Genomic DNA, 20594 nt, shown 5'->3' with positions numbered 1-20594 from the left:
CAGTTTTGACTGCACTGACAGGCGAGTTCTATGAAAACACACAGACTCACACCCTCACCACACAAAGGAGTCTGTCAAACAATTCAAGCAACCTGTCAATTTAGTTCAAGAACTAATCAACTGACGCAAACAGAGAGTTGAAGTTCTCCCTTCTTCCTAATTAGTTCATTTATTACATTTAATGTATTTTAAAAAATAAACTCAAGTGTTAGGTCAATTCAGTCAAAACAGTCCAGCTGGTTGTACAGTAGACCAACGGGTGTTGGTTTGGAGGGAGTATGAAGATTGAGTTGAAACGTGCACGTGTGTGTGTGTGTGTGCGTGTATGTGTGTGCGTGAGTATGTGTGTGTGTATTTGAAAGGATTATTTTTTAGAGCAGTTTTAAGTTCACATCAAAATTGAGCATAAGGTACAGTGATTTCCTATATATTCCATGCCCCACTCTGCATAGCCTCCCCCATTATCAACATCCCTCACCAGAGTGGTACATTTGTTACAATTAATGAGCCAACATTGACACCTCATCACTCAAAGTCCATAGATTACCTTAGGGTTCACTCTTAATTTTGTGCATTCTATGGGTTTGGACCAATGTATAATGATATGTATCCATCACTATAATATCATACAGACTATATTCATTGTCCTAAAAATCCACTGTGCTCTGCCTATTCATCCCTCTTGATACCCAACTCCTGGCAACCACTGATGTTTTTATTGTCTCCACAGTTTTGCCTTTTCCAGAATGTCATATAGTTGGTATCATACACTATGTAATCTTTCTAGATTAGCTTCTTTCACTTACTAATGTGCATTTATTTTTCCTCCATGTCATTTTATGGCCAGATAGCCTATTTCTTTTTGGTACTGAATAATATTCCATTGTCTGAATGTACCACAGTTTGTTTATCCATTCATAGACTGAAGGGCATTTTGGTTGCTTCCAAGTTTGGGCAAGTATAATAAGGATGCTAGAAAGATTTGTTTGCAGTGTTTTGTGTGGATGCATGTTTTTAATTCCTTTGGGTAAACACCAAGGAACATGATTACTGGATTGTATGTTTAATTTTGTAAGAAATATCAAACTGTCTTCCTAGGTGGCTGTATCATCTTGCATTCCCACCAGCAATGAATCAGAGTTCCTATCGAGGCACATCCTTGCCAGCATTTACTTTTGTCAGTGTTCCAGATTTTAGCTATTCTAATAGGTGTGTTTTGGTATTTTATTGCTTTAATTTGTGTTTCCCTGATTACATATGACATGGAGCATCTTTTCATATGTGCATTTCCATCTGTAGAAGAAGATTCTTTGGTGAAGTATCTGTTAAGGTCTTTGGCTCATTTTTTAATTTGGTTTTTGTTTTCTTACTGTTAAATTTTAAGAGTTCTTTTATATTTTAGATAACAATCCTTTATTAGATGTCCCATTGGCAAACATCTTCTCCCAGTCTGTGGCTTGTCTTCTAATTCTCTTGACACTGTCTTTTGCAATATAGTAAGTTCCCCTTATTACACTTTTCACAAGGTTATTCTGAATGACTGTGTTCAGATTTTAACGAAATGAAGACCAGATAGAGTCGTCTTCTCTTACATAAGTTTTGTGAGTGAATTCCAATATTTTCTTAGATTGTTTATTAAAGTTGTTTCCATTGAGGTTCAGGAGGTACAGCCATCTGATTGTTTAAACTTAGATGTAGCCATACTGCTTACTAATTGAGGATGTGGGCAACTTATATGATGTTCTGGACCTCCGTTTCTTCATATGTAAAATAAGCATGATGATGGGACCCTCCCTATATGGTCTTTATAAGGATAACTAGAAATAATGTCGGTAAAGCGTCTGACACATAACGAGCTCTCATTGGGTTGTTCTTATTCTTAGGAGAAGCCTAGGAGGAAATGATTGCAATGAGATCTAACTTGAGAAATAAGGACCTCTTGACAATGATCTGTGTTGCATCTTCTAGGGAAGAGGCATATGGGTGTCATACATAATAAATGGCTCTCTGCCCTCAAAATTCTAGAATTTTCTTCTCATCTTTAAAGTGTTTTAAGTTGGTAACACAAATATACTAAAAACCTGACATGTCACAAATAACCATTCTTTGTTCTGGAAGTGAATTTGGCAGGAGCTAGAGTTAATGTTGAACAGTTTGCAGACACTCAGGGCAGCTAATTAGCCATCCTTTGCTGGGGCTGGGCTAACTGATGTTAGGAGTCTACCCACCTGGTTTATATTTCTCCCTCTAAGATTAATGACTCTACGATACTGCTGATTTCTGGAGTTAATGCAGGGCACACATGAGTCTTAGGGAGAACTCAGCTTTTATAAAGAGTTATATTCGCTCACACTAAGTTTTCATTTTCTCATTGTGACCCAATTTGAATTGAACTTTTTGCTATAGTGAGATATTGAGTTTGGTGCATACATAAAAAGGGCTATCTATGCTATTCCTCGGAATTGCTGTTAAAACAATGTGTCAAAAACGATGTAGAAAATATAAACAGTGTTTTATTCTTTCTTCTTGAATGGAAGGTTGTGTTTTCTTTTGATTTCAACAGAAGAAAACAACTAAAATACAACTGTAAGTTAAGATAATTCTACCAGTTAATTTGAAGCTCTGTGCAGGGACTTGAATTATTCTTAAACCAGCAAGCCAGTGAATAATTTCTTTATATCTTTTCTATTACATAATGTATTAGCTAAGTGACAAGACTCCTTTTAGAAATCTCCCTCTCACCACCTTCTCCTCCACATATAAACCATATTATCCACTGGCAGGATTGGGAATTAAAGCACTGGTTTGCCAACTTACATGGTGGAAAAATCTCCTTGGTGGGCCCAAAGTATAACCCAAGAGAAGAAAAGAAGGTGGAAAGAGAACAAAAGGAGCTAAGACTAATTAAAAATAGAGCTAAGACTTATTCTTTTTATTTTTTTAAACCATAGAGATATAGGTTAAAGATTACCTCTGAAGTTCTCTGTCCTTAAACTTACATTGTTTTGAGAAGAATGGCTTATATTCTTAGAGAAACTGGCATTCTGAGACTTCAGCATTTGTTTATATATGCATTTTTTGAAGGGCTGGATATTATTTATTGGTTAATTTTATTTTAAAAGTTTGGGCCCCAGCCATGCCAGTTGATATCTCAGGCTATATGGGATGCCTCTCTCCATCTCTAGGATATTTTTGAATAATTTTGATATTATTCAACCACAATGAGTCAAAAACTAAACTTCTCTGAGACACAAAATTAGAAGAGTTGACTTTAAAACAATACTTAAAGGAAAATACAAATCAGAACAATAAAATAATAATACTGTAATTTGAAAGCAAAAATCATGGGGTCATGGAACTTTAGACTTCAAGTTTCAACCTCCCTATTTTATAGATAAAGAAACTGAGCCCTTTACCTAAACGTAAAAGTCAAATGGATGACCTTGTAGTTTCCATGTTTATTTTATTAGATGTTGAAACATGAGCTTGACTCTTCTGTTTACATTGGGCCTGTGTCCCAGGAGGGCCACCTGGTTTGAGCCCTAGCTCTGTTTCATCTCAGTTATCTACCAGGCCTTAGAGGCTCAGTGTCTTCCTCCTCACAATAATCTCAAGAGACCTGAAGAGGCTTACTCAAGATGGCACATGCAAAATATTTAGCAGGGGTAGACACGTGATAAATGTGAGTTCCTTCCACTGACACCCCTTCTCCAGGTGGGTGAAGAGCAGACAGCTTTACTATGTAGACAACTTGTTTTCCAGGTTGCAACTTCCTCACCTGAAAATAAATTTAATGAGGAAGGCAGCTATTCTTGATTGTGGTCTTACTATAGGCTGGGCTTCTGGCAAGAACTAGCTTACATGATCTCATTTAATACTACAAAAGAACCCTTTGAAAGGTACTCAGCTGTAAGCAGCAACACCAGGAGTCCCAGGCCTCCCTCCAAATCCTGACTCTTCTATATTTTATATGTAAACAATAATATCTAGATGATCTATGGATGGTGACATTATTATCATTGCTATTATTCTCATCATCACCGTCATCATCATCATCATCATCATCATCACTGCTTTTGTGGAGCTTTCTGACTTCTTGGCCATGGTATCTATCCCTTTTTACCTTGATACCTGCCTGAAATTCTGATTTGGCTGACTGCTCTTTTTTGGAGTCATGAAAAAATTGATTTATGTGAGCTTTCTGTGGTGGGAGGACTTTGCCCATGGTGGCAAACCACAAGCAAGAGATCAGAAAAAATCTGGGAGTGAAAATTCAAAGGAGGCTTCATATAAATAGAAACAAGGTATGTCTCTACAATATACCTCTAAAAAGGAGATGTGCATTTGTGAACTATTGATTTCACATTCTAACCCTGGCCCTTTGCAAAATCTTGTGGGAAATAATTTCCTTTTCTGGTGATAGCATCATATGAGAACAAGCATATGTTGCAGAACTCTAGGCTAGCTTTATTTTACAAATGAGGAAACTGAGGCCCCAGGGGGTACTGAGGCCTGCCAAGAAGGTACCCTGCTTCTTATGTATGAATGAAGCCATTTAGGTCATAGTCTCGTTTAAAGATAAGATTCTTGTGCAAGTGAGATAAAAGGAACCTCTCTATGAAGGCCAGTCCTTGGGAAGTGGACAGTCACTCTGTGTATATGCCAGGTTTACTGAGCCACTGGAATAGATTTCCGCCAAAGATGGCTGCCTGCAAGTCTTCCCAATCCTGTACACACAAGCCAATCCTCCCATCAAGAGATGGGTTCTATTGTCCTTCCTTTTGAATCTGGGCTGGCCTTGTGATGTGCTTTGACCAAGAGAGTGTGGCAGAAATGATGCCGTACCAGTTCTGGGCCTAACCCTTAAAAGGCTGGCAGCTTCTGCTTTGTTTCTCTTGGAAGCTAGCTGCCACGTTGGAAGGAAGCTCCGGCTATACTGCTGAATAAGAAGTGCCAAATACAGAGAAATCACCCCACGGAAGAGAAGAGAACCAGGGACTCAGTCGACAGCCAGTACCAAGACCCCAAATACGTGAGTGAGGTCATTTTGGATGTTCCAGATCCAGCTGAACTCCCAGTGGAATACAGCCCCATGAATGACCCTTAACCAACACCACGTGGAGCAGAAAAACTGCTCTGTTGGTCTAGATAGCTCACAGTAGCATGGGAAATAAAAACACATTGCTGCGTAAGTCATTATATTTGGGGGTGGGGGTTTTTATGCAGCAATAGATAACGAAACAATCACCATTACTAGTGAAGACTAAGTTGTGGCTTGGAGCCAGAAGCTCACACCTGGCTCTCCTGTCCTCCTGAGATCACAATAGGACATAAAGCCAGTGTAGCCATTAACAAGTCCTGCTGCTGGAGTGGTTTCTCTGTGTAAATGATGGGCATATATGAGAGTAAAATGCTGGTAGTCCACTTAATTTCAGCCATGATCAAAGTGCTTACAACATAACTTTCCTTTAGTGGAGCCAAGTTCTGTTTATTTGCAGTTGGGTTCTGTTTACTCTGGTTAAAGAAGATGCCCAGTCTGCTCTCCCTTAGCTGGTATGCCCTCCAGCTACTCCAGGCCTGAGTGACAGGTGTTTAGATAAGGGCTCCCTCCCAGGCTGGCAGCTGGCACAAATCACACAAGAAGAAAGATCCATGCTTGAGGTTATGACAGCCTAGAGACAATAGGACATTATTTCCTAAAAGTAGCAAGTTCAGGGCCAGTGAGTAGTTCAATTATTCTACAGCAAGGATTCCTAACTTCATCAAGGTTGACATTTGAGCCAGATAATTCTTCGTTGTAGGGGACTATTCTGTGCATTGTAAGATGTTTAGTAGCATCTCTGGCCTCTGTCCACTAGATGCCAATAGTGTTCTACTGCAGTTGTGACAAGTGACAATTGCCAAATGTGCCTGAGATGAGGGTGGAGAAATCACCCTAGTTAAGAATGCTGCTCGAAGGTGATCCCAGAGACTTCATAAACAGCACACAGTATCAGGCTGACCTGATGAGGTCCTGATACGTAATGCAGAAGGTGGGCTACTGGAAACTTGAAATGCCAACTTCATAACCCTGAAGTAGCACAGTGAACACCCAGAACACCAACAACTGGGGCAGTAAGTAAGTACCAGAGAAAAGAATAAAATGATACTAGGATGATTAAATTTGGGAGAAAGCACTTGTTTTTTTCCAAAAGGGATAGAGACACATTTCTTCTGCTGCTTGCTATGTATTCATGTAACAGAAACTTGTGCACTGTGGGTCCAATTGGATTAGCTGGATGAAACAAATACTACTTCTGTTCTCAAGTCTTCTTTGCAGCCATACTCCTCCTTGTTGGGAAGTTAAGCCCTCATTTCCTTCCTTTTCATATTTTTCACTTTTCTATAATTATCTCATAGAAAACATCTTCCTCAGTTCCTCTAATATTAGGATCATTTGAGAATTGACTTAGGAGTGAGTAACTCTGAGATAATATTTCCTTGACTAACAGACTAGGGCCTCCAATAGAAGAAAATCTTGGAGGAAATTTCCATTTCAGTAATGATAATCCATTCAGACAGAGAATGAAGCAAACTCAATCACAAGTCACAGTATGAAAGCGCAGCTCTAAATGGCTTAGTGGGCATTTTGTCTGCTCAGCTTAAAAGGGGTGGGAAAACTCAGGCTAGAGTATACCTTCAGATGCTAAGACCATCTCCCACACCCCAACACCCAAGCTCTCTATGGAGAATTGCACCCCAGGTTGAGGAAAATGAGCAGCCCTTTCATATTCTGATGCCAACTACTGGCCAAATTCAGCAAGAAACCACAAGTTGAGTGAAATGTCCAGTTAGGGGCATCTGGGCGCCCGTGAGCAACATCTATTAGAGATGTCAGGACAAGGAGCATTCTGATGTTGAATCACCCAGCCCCTAAAGGCCTTTCAAACTGTGGGGCAGCCAAAGGCACTGGAAAGAATCAATACAAGTTAGCAGTGTCCTGTGAGGATGTTGCTGAAGAAGCTTTCACAAGCCTGCCATCCTCCAAGGTGATCTGCCATATGTATAGACATTAAAAATATAGGTGACCCAAGACTTGACATCTCACATGGATAGCTCTAGCTCAGATTCCTCCATAATACCTACATCTAACTCATTTTCCCCTTTAGCTAGGAGAGGTCAGCCTTTCCCCATTTTTCAGCTTGCAGTGGGTCTCAGTGTGTTTAAATGTCTCTGATTATTTACATACCTGTAGATGCCCTCCACCAGGATGAGAATCTTTTTCCAAGCTCTGCGGGTTCGAGGCTGGCCATAGATTACAGCATCTCTCAGAAGCTTCTCTAGGCTTTGCATGTCTTTAAATAATACAAAAAAAAAAAAAAAAAAATGAGTCATGAAGGTGTTTTTTTTTTCCTCCCCCGGTTTTTTTTAGGGGAGGTGCCAGATCTTTTTAGGCTCAGGCTGAAACCTGAACTTTCAGAGAGCAAAACTGGAATCAGAGAACTTCTGGGGTGTGGGGGAAAAGGGGTCTATTTTTTAGTAAAATTGAATTCTGACAAGGTGACTAGTTAGACTTGTATGGCAGTCAGAATAAACCTCCACTGGAGGCACATGGTTTCGTAAACTCTTAAAAGTCTCTCCTCTCTCGCCTTAGCAGAGATTGAAGTTCTACATTAAATACATCTCTGAGGTATAAGCTTTATTGCTAGGTTAAAGTGAACTATGAGAGGTATAATTAACTAACACTTACTAATTGTTTAGACGTGAGCATGTTAGAATTTAGCTGAGTTTGCCGGGAGTGGCACATTGTTGGTAGTAGTCTCATCACCTATACTTGGGGACTTTACTTTTTTTTTTTTTTTAAATTAAATTTATTGGGGTGACAATTGTTAGTAAAATTACATAGATTTCAGGTGTACAATTCTGTATTACATCATCTATAAATCCCATTGTGTGTTCATCACCCAGAGTCAGTTCTCCTTCCATCACCATATATTCGATCCCCCTTACCCTCATCTCCCACCCCCCACCCCCCACCCTGGGGACTTTACTTTTGACATCCTCCAACTTCGGAGCTTTCAACACTTTAAGTCAGGGGGACAATTAGCATTTCTTCACAAAACATCTGGAGACTTCTGGATACCTTAATAATAACTTACAATTATTGAACCCTATCTGCATTCTTTCTAAGCACATTCTTTGTAATGACTCATTTAATCCTCTCAATGACCCTAAGGAGGAGGTATCTGTGTTTTATGATTCAGGAAACTGAGGCATAGAGAGGTCTGGTAAATCGTCTGAGGTCTATGATTATAAACAGCAGAGCCAGGATTTGAATCCATGTAGTCTCCTACCATGACCCATATATGTAACCGCTACCTGTTACTTTTGTGAATCATTGTCCTTTTTCCTCAATCTTCATAGCGATGTAGAACAGGAGAGGATGAATGCCTGCTATATTTTTCTTGGTAACTTTTGATGTCAGATATAATTAATAGTGACTTTTCATTTATATGCAATCAGATATAGATGACTGAGCTTTGGTTGAGAGACCCTTGGGAAAGATTTGCCTACCAATCCAGCTGTGTGTGTGTGTGTGTGTGTGTGTGTGTGTGTGTGTGTGTGTGTTTAACCTGCAAAGCTTAGAGAGAGAGACAGAGAAAAAGGCAGAGGTTTATGTGCATGTTTTCTCACTCATTATATGTCTAACACATTTCTTTGCACCCCTAAGCTGAAACTGAAGTCCTTTAGATCTAGAATCCAATCTTAATTTACAAACATGGAGATGCTACTGAACTGCTAACTTGACTTGACTTGTATAATGGTCTCTAGGCATTAGAGATCCCATTTAAAATGCTCATAGAGAAACCTAGCAAAAATAATGTTAAAACAGTGCAATCAATATTGTTTTTAGCCACTGTACACAAAAGTCTCAAGAGGCAGGTCTTCATTGGTTTATCACTGGTCTAGGTTCAAGTTAGCTGAGATTCTTGATCTCAATGTAGAGACCCTCAATTTTGTCTTTTAGTCCCCAGTCTGTGGTTGGATCTGTTTTCGGGCTTCTCCTAAAGCTGGATGAATGCATTGGTGGGTGCATTTCACTTTTCCACATCACAACCCTGCCACCCCCAATGAGGCCACAAAGTATTTCTTTGAAATACAATTGTGGAGGTATGGCTGGTGTATTTTAATTGATGAAGTACATTTGAGCAAACCACATACAGAACAGCACACAACTGAAAACTTACGAATTGTTTATTTCTGGAGTTTTCCATTTAATATTTCAGATCACGGTTGATCGAGGGTAACTGAAACTGAGGAAAGTGAAACTGTGGATAAGGGGGACTACTACAGTTACTTACCACAATCTCAAAAGGCCCTTCCTAATCTATCCTCTGCCTATTTTCCTGACATAGTCTCTCAGTGTTCCCCAGCACACAGCTTCCCAACTCTGTTATGCTTTTCCCCTCTTGTCTGTCTGGAGAACTCCCACTCATCCCTGAAGCCTCAACTCAAACTCTTCTGGCCAATGGTACAGAATTTCTTTCTTCTTGGTGTCCCTGATGACTCCTCTATTTTTTCTTAAACACTCATCATGTTTCCCATTATTTGATTTCATGTCTCTCCTCCACAGAAGGCAGGGACCTTATCTTGTCCTAGTGCCAAATCTATGTTTGGTAATTGAATCAGTTTTTTCGTGGAACAGAATCTAGACCAGGAAACAGGAAAGAGAATGAAAATTTTGGATCTAAGTAGGAACTATTAGATAAGCCTCATGTCTGCAATAATATTTCTTTAATTAACTATACTTTTTGCTTTTGCTTTGAAGAGTCTGCCTTCACAGCTGTAGTGTGTTTTATTGACACTATATCATTAACCAAGAGATGGCAGCCAAGGAAACAAAAAGCAGCTTCCTTGAGAATTCCAGGGATAATAACCTCCATTTGCATGGACATCTTGTTTTTGCTTTAGGGTGGGTTCCTAAGATGTTGAAGGAACTCATGTGATTGGGGGAAACCAGCTGCCTTTTCTATAATCTACCACAAGACTGTTAGTGTCTGAATGAAATAAAAAGATGATGAATATAAGTATTCCTGTTTATTGTTTTTTCTTCTGGGACTTGAAATTTATAAGTTTTTGTACAGAAATGAAACATGATGAGTATGTCCCAATGCCATATTAATAAAAACAAACCCAGATGAACTAAATTAGCAATCATTTAAAAATGAATATTCTAAGATTTAGAAAAATCTAGGATGCAGAGATTATTGTATTGTTTATGCAATCAAAAAAGTCAGACATATTATAGGCTTAGTTCAGGATTAAGTTAAAAGTGAATACCACTAAAGAGAAGAGGATTTTCTCTCCATTTTTAAAGTAACAAGCGGGGCCTGAAAACAAGCCTGCGAATGGCCATGATGTGCATTTTTATTTTATGCATTTTGCAGATGGAAGTGAGGAATCCTGTGGCAGGGAGCGCATTGTGTTCCATGTGAATGGAGATTTCTATGGGGAGAGGCTTTTGGTGGAACTTCACAAAACCCCTGGTGTCCACACGGTGGAGTCTCTGAGCAGAGGGAAAATCAATCAGCCATTTTTTCCCCTGAGTGGGGGCAAACTCACTGACCACTTAGAATCACAGAAACTAGACAGAGAAAGGGAAGGCTTCCCTCAGCATGGTATTCTGGACCCATGTTAGCATCTGCTTGTTTGTCTCTCATTCTCAGGGTCTTGCTTTATCATGCTACGCCATGTGGGTCACAGAACCATAGGGTTCAGGGGATTGTGGCTTATGTTCTGCAGGCCTAATGGGATTCTACTCTTTTAGCAAGCCACATGTTAACATCTGCAAGGGATTTTTAAATAATGATGTTTATTAAAGCACTTGTACTTGCATTATGTTAATCCTCATGACACCTCTGAGAAGTAAGGAAGAATGATTAGGTGATTGTTTTTTCAGATGAGCAAACTAATGCCAGAAGATTTGTAAAACCAACAACCGCAACCAAAAAAGGAGAAACATCCCAAATGCAAACAAGCTAGTTTCTTGTCAGTATATAAAGAAAATTCTGAAATATGGAAATTAAAAGGACAAATTTGAGACCATCAAGGCACACATACACCATGCAATTATAAAGTTATAATGACACACTATGGACTTGTAATTCTCACAAATTTGAGTATCAACAACGCCTTAGACATTATTTGCCACTACGTTCGGCTCACCAAGGCAGTTTCCTTTGGTTTGTAAAGGGCTGAGAATAGCAAGTTGGTGTGACAGGTGATGAACATTTAGCTATCAAAAATGCAAGCGTGGAAGCTGGTGGCTGGTACAAAGCAAATCCTGGTCGATCACAGGCATGGGTAACTGGATTACTGAATTACTAAATACCTAGAATAATCCAACGATGTGCCCAAAACTACAATCAGGTTTAGGTGACAAATACACTTTGAGAGCCTGTTCCTGGGCCTGTCCTTAAATTCAAAGCCCTGATAATATCAGCAAGCCTCTGGGATCTGGAGAATCCTCAGATGAGGTTCTGTGAAAAGAGGGTACAAGGAACCACGGAAGCCAGCCAAAATCTCACCAGGAAGATTGGGTGTAATTCAAAGAGTATCTTCCTGAAGACAAGAACTGGATATTTGACTTCATTCTTACTTTGCTGTATAAACTCCTTCCCCTTCTCTTATGCAACTGAGCTTTTGTTGAGACATGAAATTTCTCTTATTGCCCATCCCTTAACACCCTACCTTTGTCTGCATCCAGGGCCCGTGGTTGTGTTTGGGTTGAATGTCAGCTTCCATTTTCCATACGCTGCCCATTGTAATTGGTGGTTCATTCTTTGTCATTACATTTATATACTCATATGCTCTCTGGTTCTTTATTCATGGGCTGCTGGCCAGAAATATATTCATGTCTGCACATGATAAGCACTCAACAGCTATTGCTTAAATGAAAAGATGATTGGATGATGAAGAAATTCTACTTGTTATTCTAATTCCTTGCTCCTCATCTTTTCTCCCATTCCTCATTTCTGCAGAGATATCCAGTTTAATCCTTCAGTATTGAGCTCAAATGTGAAATGTTAAGCAATAAGTATTAAATAACTGTGGACAATGACAAAGAAATCATTTTTACTTTTAAGATGGGGGAGGGGACTGACTCCTTGTTTAGCCTTTAGGGGAAAACATAATCATAATGGCCAACTTCGGCAAGCAAAGCAAATTTTTCCTCAAAGTCACACTTATAGAGTCTCTTTTCCATATGATCAATTACAGCATTTCTGATGCATTGAAAATTTGGTGCTTTAAGCTTTCCAAAGCAATTTGGGCAAATAGTTTTTTTTCAGGTTTCCTTGATGGCTCAGTAAATATGCGGGCAGTTGGTAGATGGCCTTTGGTAGGTCAAAGAAGCAAATTATCTTCTTGGAAGAGTGCAAAAGGCAGCTGGGAGCAGAGGACCTGGGCTGGGTTTAAGAATGTGAGGCAGGTGCTAGGGCAGGGTCTGTGTACCTTAGGGAGGAGGTCATACCTGCAACTGCTGACTTTGGGGACATGGTATGAAGGACAGGCAGAGCCTGAAGCATGGGCGCAGAGTGTCCGATGTACTCAGGCTCTGGGCCCAATGCATCATGTAAGGCTTTGATCCTCAGAGAGGGGCCCGTAGAATTAGACCAAGTACTGAAATGGCATTCCTATGTGAGTGGGATCAATGCAGGAAGATGAGATGTGATTCAGGGAGCAAAATGAGAGCTCAGAGGTCAGTGCTGGGATCCTACACATCAGGTAAGGGTGTCAGCAAAGGCAACCAGAGTGAGTGCTGGCTGAATCCACTGGACCCAACTGCCCCAACTCAAGGAGAGTTGCTTTACTATTCAGGGGGAGGCAGGAGATGGAAAAGGCTGGGAAAGGAGGTAAAGTGCATTGTGCTTAAAAATGGGGGACTCTGGAGTCAGACCTCTTCGGTTTAAATCCCAGCTCTGCTTTTTTCTAGCTCTGTGTCTCTAAGCAAATCACTTTACCACTTTGTGCCTCCGTTTCTTCATCTATAAAAAGGGCATAATCATAGCAGGTGCCTCCTTGTGTAGTTGTGAGGCCAAAATAAGTTTGTGCATATAAAAGGCTCACTATAGCAAAGATTCAATATGTTAGTTATTGTTAAAAGATACAGAGGCAATAGCTGTATTTATTAAAGTAAATAACCTAGTTTGGGACCCCAAGTCATACCATGAGATCTAAAAGATCATGGCTTATAAAGTATTCTAAGTGCTGTTTATAGGTCTGACCTTCCACTCAAACAGCCCTCATGAGCCCTCGTTGCACAGACAAGGTGGGGCTCAGAGTTTTCCTCCAAACACTGCACTCGTTGTTCTTCCTCCTCTTGGCCTTTAAATGCCTCTAGGTAGAGTCTTGATTCATCTTCTCCACTTTTTGTTTCCAAACCAAATTCTTGGCCTGCCCAACCTGCTGACTTCATGGCAACTCCCCTAGCTGAAAAGACTGCTTCTCCTCTCCAAGGCTAACTCAAGAAACCCTTTGTGGCTCACTTGAGGACAGAGATGGCCTACAGCCTCGCTGATCTCTGTGTGGTCCTGTACCAACAGCATGGGCATCACCTGGAAACTTGTCAGAAATGCAGAAGCTCAGGCCCCTCCCCACATCTACAGAGTCTGCATTTTAATACGATCCCCAGTGACTCCTGTGTACATTCAAGTTTGAGAAACATTGTTCATATATATTTACCAGTAAAGCAAACAGATTCAGCAGAAAAATAACTCAGTCTTGATATATTCAAATCTCTAAATGAAGGTGTTAACTTTTCTGGAGAGTTAAAGCTTACCCAACGGTTTGGCATGATCATGGTGGTAATATAATCAGCCCAGGGGATGGGTTTACCAAAGGCAGAGAGGTGTCCCACGGTGCTCTGACCCATTTCCTCAAACACACCAAAATCCTAATGGAGATCAAACCTCTTGTTGTTCCCTGGTTGGTGCTGACGTCGTTCAATGGAGTGGAGAGCCTGTTTTGTGCCACCCAATGAGTCACAAAAACAAACTAAGGATTGGCTATTTCACTGAAGCTGCCCACAGTAGAATATTTCACTGAAGCTGCCCAAAGTAGAAAATACAAGGAAATATTCTTACAGAAGGACCCACAGCTCTCTGGGTCCTACATGTGGCCTGACAATAGGACTTAGTAGGTAAGAGTTAGCAAGTGCTGTACATGGCCTTCCTATATCCCTCAGCCCAGCTCCTTATTGCTAACACAGGCCATTCTTGGTCCAAGAGCCTGCTTTTTTTTTTTGGCTATGGGAGCAAACTCAGCCTCAGTAGGGAAAGCCCTACTGAGTGGGAATTGTTGGATAAGTACCCCATCTCACGTCTCATGTGGGATAACACTGAGGTATGTCTACACGGGCACCTAGTAGGATTGAGCTCCAGTTGCCTGTTGTGGTAACTTGCTTGACACACACCGTTATTGGCTGCCTTCCCTTCTCTGCCTCCATTCCCTGCTCACCTGCTGGTGCTTCTTGGGATCGCTTCCTATATAAGTGACTTGCACTCAAACCCTTGTCTCAGGGTCTGCTCCTGGGAGAAATGTACCAAGAAAAAAGCAACAGACTTGGGTTTCAATTTTGATTTTCATCATTTATCACCTATGTGACCTTGAGTGGATCATTTAATCATTTTGATGATTGGTTTTGTTTTAATAAATGAGGATAATGAAGACAACTATGAATTTGGGTTTTGTTAAAATTAAATGAACTAACTATGTAAAGGGCTTAATGTAGGGCCTGGCACTGGTGAATGATGAATAAATGATAGTTGTAATCTCAGTAATTGACCACACTCACTATCCAGAAAGAAGTAATCCATGGTGATAAAGGATTCTGGTACTCAGTTTCCTTGGAGAGTAGCCTTTGGGTGTTTAGATTTTGTTCTCTTTCAGAACTTTTTCTGTTTAATCTTGTCTGTTCCTTGTTCTGATTTTGTGGGAAACAGAGAAAGAGGAATGATGAATAGCTTGACATTTTGGTTAAGCCTGTTGGCAAAGGATTCAAAGTTTATTATGAGGGTCTGAATGCACCTTAGGTATATTTTCCCCATATAGAATTTTAAAATTCAATGGTTTAGAGTTTTGATTCCCTTATAGTTGCTCAAAATAACAAAGGGTGTCCTCGGGTAGTGATCTACAGAAATTAGAACTTCCTCTTCTCCAAAAGTCAGGGGAGTAAGGTGTAAACGGAGGATGTTAGGTGGATATAAATCCCCGGGAGCATAACATGTGCAGAGTTGTATGAAATACCATAATCCTGACGTTTAAGAACATTCTGGTTTAGGTGGCCATCCTCAAGAACCCAGCTCAAAAGTTATTAACTGCTGTCTGGGCTGGTTGCCTCGTACACACACAGGAAGGCAAATTTACATCTCTGCAGATCCTTACACAATCTCCACATTATCATTCCAATCTGCATGGATGCATATTAAGGATTAAAGCATCATTGTTTACTGAGGTATTTAGTATCCTGGGACTAGCAAAACAGGAAAGACAGCCAGCATGCTACAACTCCATTTAATTCTTTCCCCTCCATATACCTTCTCATTCTCTCACTTCTCAAGTAAGAAGTTTGTAGGTAAGAACCCTGGACGTATCCCTGCTCTCAAAGGTTGATGTTTTCATGACATAAATACTACAATAGAGAGAGTATGCTCATATATAAAAGTCATATTGAACACGTTGTTGAGTGGGAGCAGGCTTTGTGTATCTGAAGATGAAAGTATATTAGTATCCTATTGCTGCTGTTAAGAAATTAGCACAAACTTATTGGCTTAGAAACAACACAATTTTATTATAGTATAATTCTAGAGTCCAGATATCTGAAATGGGTCTTACTGAGCTAAAATCAAGGTGTTGGCAGGCCTGCTTTCTTTTCTGAAAGCTCTAGCAGAGAATCCATTTCCTTGTTTTTTCCAGCTTATAGAAGCTTCAGGCATTCTTTAGTGTGTGGCTTTCTTGTATTTTCAAAGCCAAAAATAGCCTTTAGTCTTTCTCACATCTCTCTGACACTCTTTTAAAATTTTTTTATTAAATTTATTGGGGTGACATTGGTTAATAAAATTATATTGGTTTCAAGTGTACAATTCTGTATAACACATTATATTTATATTGCATTGTGTGTTCACCACCCAGAGTCAAATTTCCTTCTGTCACCGTCACCATATATTTGACCCCCTTTACTCTTTTCTACCTCTCCCCACCCCCCTTTCCCTCTGGTAATCATACAATCACCACAAAGGAAATGGAATAGAGTGACTGTACAGAAGGCAAAGAAGGAACACATGACATATACTGTTGTCTGTATCTATGAGTTTTTGTTTGCTTGTTTGTCTGTTCACTTGTTACTTTCAGTTTTGTATCCCACAAATGAGTGAAATCATATGGTTCTTGACTTTTCCCATCTGACTGGTTTCACTCAGTATGATATTCTCAAGATTCATTTATGTTGCTGTAAATGGCAGTATTTCATCTTTTCTTATGGTTGAGTAATATTCCATTGCATGTACGAGTGTATATATATGTATATAGTATATATAATATATGTATACACTATATAGGAATATTATATACACATTATAGATATATGTTTACATATATAAACATATACACACACATTTTAAGAAAGGAAAAATCTGTATTAATTGTAATACTCAATATATATCGATAATGAAAGATGAATACAAGTCACGTTTGACTTCTGCAGTTACAAGAGATGCTCAGAGTGGTTACCATCAGCATCCAGACCCTTCTGATTACAGTGAACTACTGTTTGAGCATAGATAACATTTCTGAAAATGTGTATACATTTTTTTGGCACACGCAGTACATAGGAAATATATATATATATATATATATATATATATATATATATATCCAAAAATGTATACACATTTTAAGAAAGGAAAAAACTGTATTAAAATTATGCTGATGGTAATTACTTTGAGCACCTCTTGTAATTGCAGAAGTCAAACATGACTTGTATTCATCTTCTGTTATCGGTATATATAGAGTATTACAATTTTAATACAGTTTTTCCTTTCTTAAAATGTGTATACATTTTTATTGGCATCCTCTGCATATCACATCTTTATTCAATCATCTATCAAGGGACACTTAGGTTGTTTACATGTCTTGGCCACCATGATAAAGCTGCAATGAACATAGGGGTACATATATGTTTACAAATAAGTGTGTTCAGATTTTCTGGGTAGATACTCAGAAGAGGGATTGTTGGGTAGTATGGTAATTCTATTCTTCTTCTTCTTTTTTTTTTTGACGAATCTCCATACTGTTTTCCATAGTGGCTGTACCAATTTACATTCCCACCAGCAATGTATCAGGGTTCCTATTTCTCCACAACCTCTCCAATATTTGTTATTACTTGTTTTGTTGGTAATAGCCATTCTAACAGGTATGAGGTGGTGTCGTGGTTTTGACTTGCATTTCCCTAATAGCTAGTGGAGTTGAATATCTTTTCATATATCTGTTGGCTGTTTGTATGTCTTCTTGGGACAAGTGTCTGTTCAGATTTTCTACCCATTTTTTAAATTGGATTGTTTGCTTTTTGTTGTTGAATTTTGTGAGTTCTTTATATATTTTGAAAATTAGCCCCTTGTCAGAGGTGTTGTTTGCAAATATCTTCTCCCATTCGGTGGTTGCATCTTTGTTTTGTTGATGGTTTCTTTTTCTGTGCAGAAGCTTTTTAGTTTGATATAGTCCCAATTCCTTATTTTTGCTTTTATTTCCCTTGACTTTGAAATCAAATTCGTAAAATCCTCTTTAAGACCAAGGTCCATAAATATAATGCCTATGTTTTATTCTTTGTATTTGATTGTTTCAGGTCTTATATGTAGGTCTTTGATCCATTTTGAGTTAATTTTTATGTATGGTGACAAATCACAGTCTAGTTTCATTCTTTTGCATGTTGCATTCAAATTTTCTCAGCACAATTTGTTGAAGAGGACTTCTTTTCTCCATTGTATGTTTTTGGCTTCTTTGCTGAAAATTATTTGCCCATATATATGTGGATTTATGTCTGGACTCTCAGTTCTGTGTGTCTATTTTTCTACCACTACCATGCTGTTTTGATTATTTTTGCTTTGTAGAATATTTTGACCAAGGCCAGAAGTATCACACTCTCTGACACTCTTCCACTTCCCTTTTCCACAGGTAAGGACCCCTTTGATGATCCTGGACCCATGACGATAATCGCTTTATCTTAAAGTTAGCTGAGAACAACGTCAATTCCATCTGCCACCTTAATTTCCCTTTGCCACACAATATAATATATTCACAGGTTCCGGGGATTCATACATGGACATCTTTGTGGGGCCATCATTTTACCTACTAAGCAAAAGAGTAACAGCAGCTTATACATAATAGAAATGAGATGATGGACTTCTGACCCTTGCTGCACATAGTTCTTTATTATTGGGAAGGGCAGCATTTATACAGGTAGTTCCAGGTTTCACCACTGAGCAGTTGTAGAATCTTGGACAAATTGTTTAACACCTTTAAGCCTGAGTATCCTCATTTGTAAACTAGTACCTACCTCATGGGGTTATCCACAGGGCTAAATCAGTACATAAGAGAAGGCCATTAGCTCAGCTATCTGGCACAGAATACATTCTTAATAAGTGCTACTTGCTGGTAGCTATCACGAGTCATTAATCTGTCCATCCATCTTTGTGTATATATGTGTGTGTACACACATACACTCTGAATTTGGACTAAGTTGCATATATCCTGGCCCTTACTCCTAAACATTTTAGTGTTCTTCTCTAAGAATAAGGGCATTCTCTTCTAAGATTACAGCAAACTTTTCTGTACAGGGCCATATATAATATTTTAGACGTCTCTGTCACACATTCTTCTTTGTTTGTTCTACAACCCTTTAAAATGTAACAACTATTCTTCTGTAGTGTTATCTAACTTACTGCCCATATTCCAATTTTATAAATTGGCCCAGTAGTGTCCTTTATAACATTTCTCTGTCTCCTTCTGAAGCCAGTCTAGGATCAGGTACTGTACTTAGTAGTCATGGATTTTCAGTATCCTTTAATCTGGACCATCTCCTCAGCCTTTCTTTGTATTTTATGATATTAATATGTTCAGCAAATACATTCTTCTTTTATTTTTTAAAATAGGACATTCCTAATTTGGATTGTCTAATGATAAATTCAATGTTCTGATCTGAACACTATGTAAGTGATGTTAAGTCCTTCTCAGGGTATCAATATGGAGATACACAATGCTCATCTGCCCCTCACTGATGACGGTTTTTACCTCCAGATATTGTGTGATTTCTCTTGATATAGTTACTGTATTTTCCTTCGGGTGTAATTTTAATGGAATTGTTATCCTGAAATTGGAATCTGAAGGAGTGGATATGGAATAGCTGCATACGGTGGCATGTGCTGTACCAGCAGAAGCAGGTGGAACTGTTCTGTGTCCCTGGAACAATTACTGAGTAGCAGGAAGGAAGGGAAAGACTCATTCTGTGGCTGGACTGCATCACTTTATTTGAACATTTAAAACAAAGTTGTTTTGTAGGGCTCTGCTTAATTTTTTCCCCATTGCATGGATTTGGCTAAATCATTTATATTTTATATTTGTGTTTGAACAAAATTATTGAAATAACCTGCACTGATGTGTTCATGTTGTTGCATCCACTCCATATATCCATGGATAATAGCAGTATTTTTGATAACTGTTTGTGGAACTGAAATGTGAGTGATGATTCTCTCTTCTCTTCATATTTCAGCTGAGCCAATAGAAAAAGAATCACTTCTAACCACCTCTTCTCCACTACCCCAAAAGAAAAAATTGCTAACATGGTGGTTTAGGGCCTGACATTCCTTGGTCATGTTGGCCATGGGAAACAGTGTCTCAAGAAGCATTAGCTAAATAAACTGTTTCACTTCCTGGCCTATGTGCTACAGACGCTCAAGTTTCTTGTCTCCATGTAGACCAAGAATGGTTTGTCTTCCAACTTTTCCTATGTTGGCTTCTTTGCTAGTGACTGGGTGGGTAAAGTAGTTGGGTGAAAGAACTCAGGCTCTGCTGAGCCATTCACTTTAGAATGAGACATTCATCCTAGATTCAAGGGAGGATGTAGGAACTCACACTTGGGTGTCCAGCTTCTGCCCCAACAATGGAGGCCAGAGAAGCTATGGAGGCCAGAGGTATGACAATTAAGTTTGCGATCTCATCCTAGAAAATGTGCTATATACCTAATCACTGAATATCACTACGATCACCTTTGAAGTACTCCCCTTGGGAAGCTATGCACTGATGCCAGTGCCTAGTCCACCCCTCAAAGAAATTTTGGAACTCTTTTTCTGGAATGGCCGTCAGAGCTGTCATCATATTACCCTTAATGTCCTGAATGTGATCAAAATATCTTCCTTTCAATATTTCCTTTATCTTTGGGTAAAGAAAGAAGTCATTGGGGGCCAGATCAGGTAGGTAGGGAGGGTGTTCCAATATTCCAATACAGTTACTTTTTTTTACTGGCTGAAAACTCCCTCACAGTGCCGTGTGAGCTGGTGCATTGT

At 39.3% G+C, this 20594-nt stretch overlaps 1 protein-coding gene and 1 long non-coding RNA gene across 3 annotated transcripts in view; one reads left to right on the top strand and one right to left on the bottom strand.

Annotated features, from left to right (window-relative positions):
* The window catches only part of SPTLC3 (serine palmitoyltransferase long chain base subunit 3), a 155151-nt gene that overhangs the window by 55210 nt on the left and 79347 nt on the right, over nucleotides 1-20594 (bottom strand). For both annotated transcript variants that reach the window (XM_019713394.2, XM_074318042.1), the window contains exon 7: nucleotides 7229-7334. In XM_019713394.2, coding sequence (XP_019568953.2) covers nucleotides 7229-7334 — 106 coding nt within the window. The remainder of the gene's footprint in view (nucleotides 1-7228; nucleotides 7335-20594) is intronic.
* LOC141568284 (uncharacterized) overlaps nucleotides 1-20594 on the top strand; it is a 44398-nt gene that overhangs the window by 531 nt on the left and 23273 nt on the right. The window lies entirely within an intron of this gene.

The sequence above is a fragment of the Rhinolophus sinicus genome, linkage group LG13 (genome assembly GCF_036562045.2).
Source record: "Rhinolophus sinicus isolate RSC01 linkage group LG13, ASM3656204v1, whole genome shotgun sequence".
In the NCBI taxonomy this organism is placed as follows: Eukaryota; Metazoa; Chordata; class Mammalia; order Chiroptera; family Rhinolophidae; genus Rhinolophus; species Rhinolophus sinicus.
Note: the sequence above shows the minus strand (reverse complement) of the source record. Positions and strands in the feature narration are given on the sequence as shown.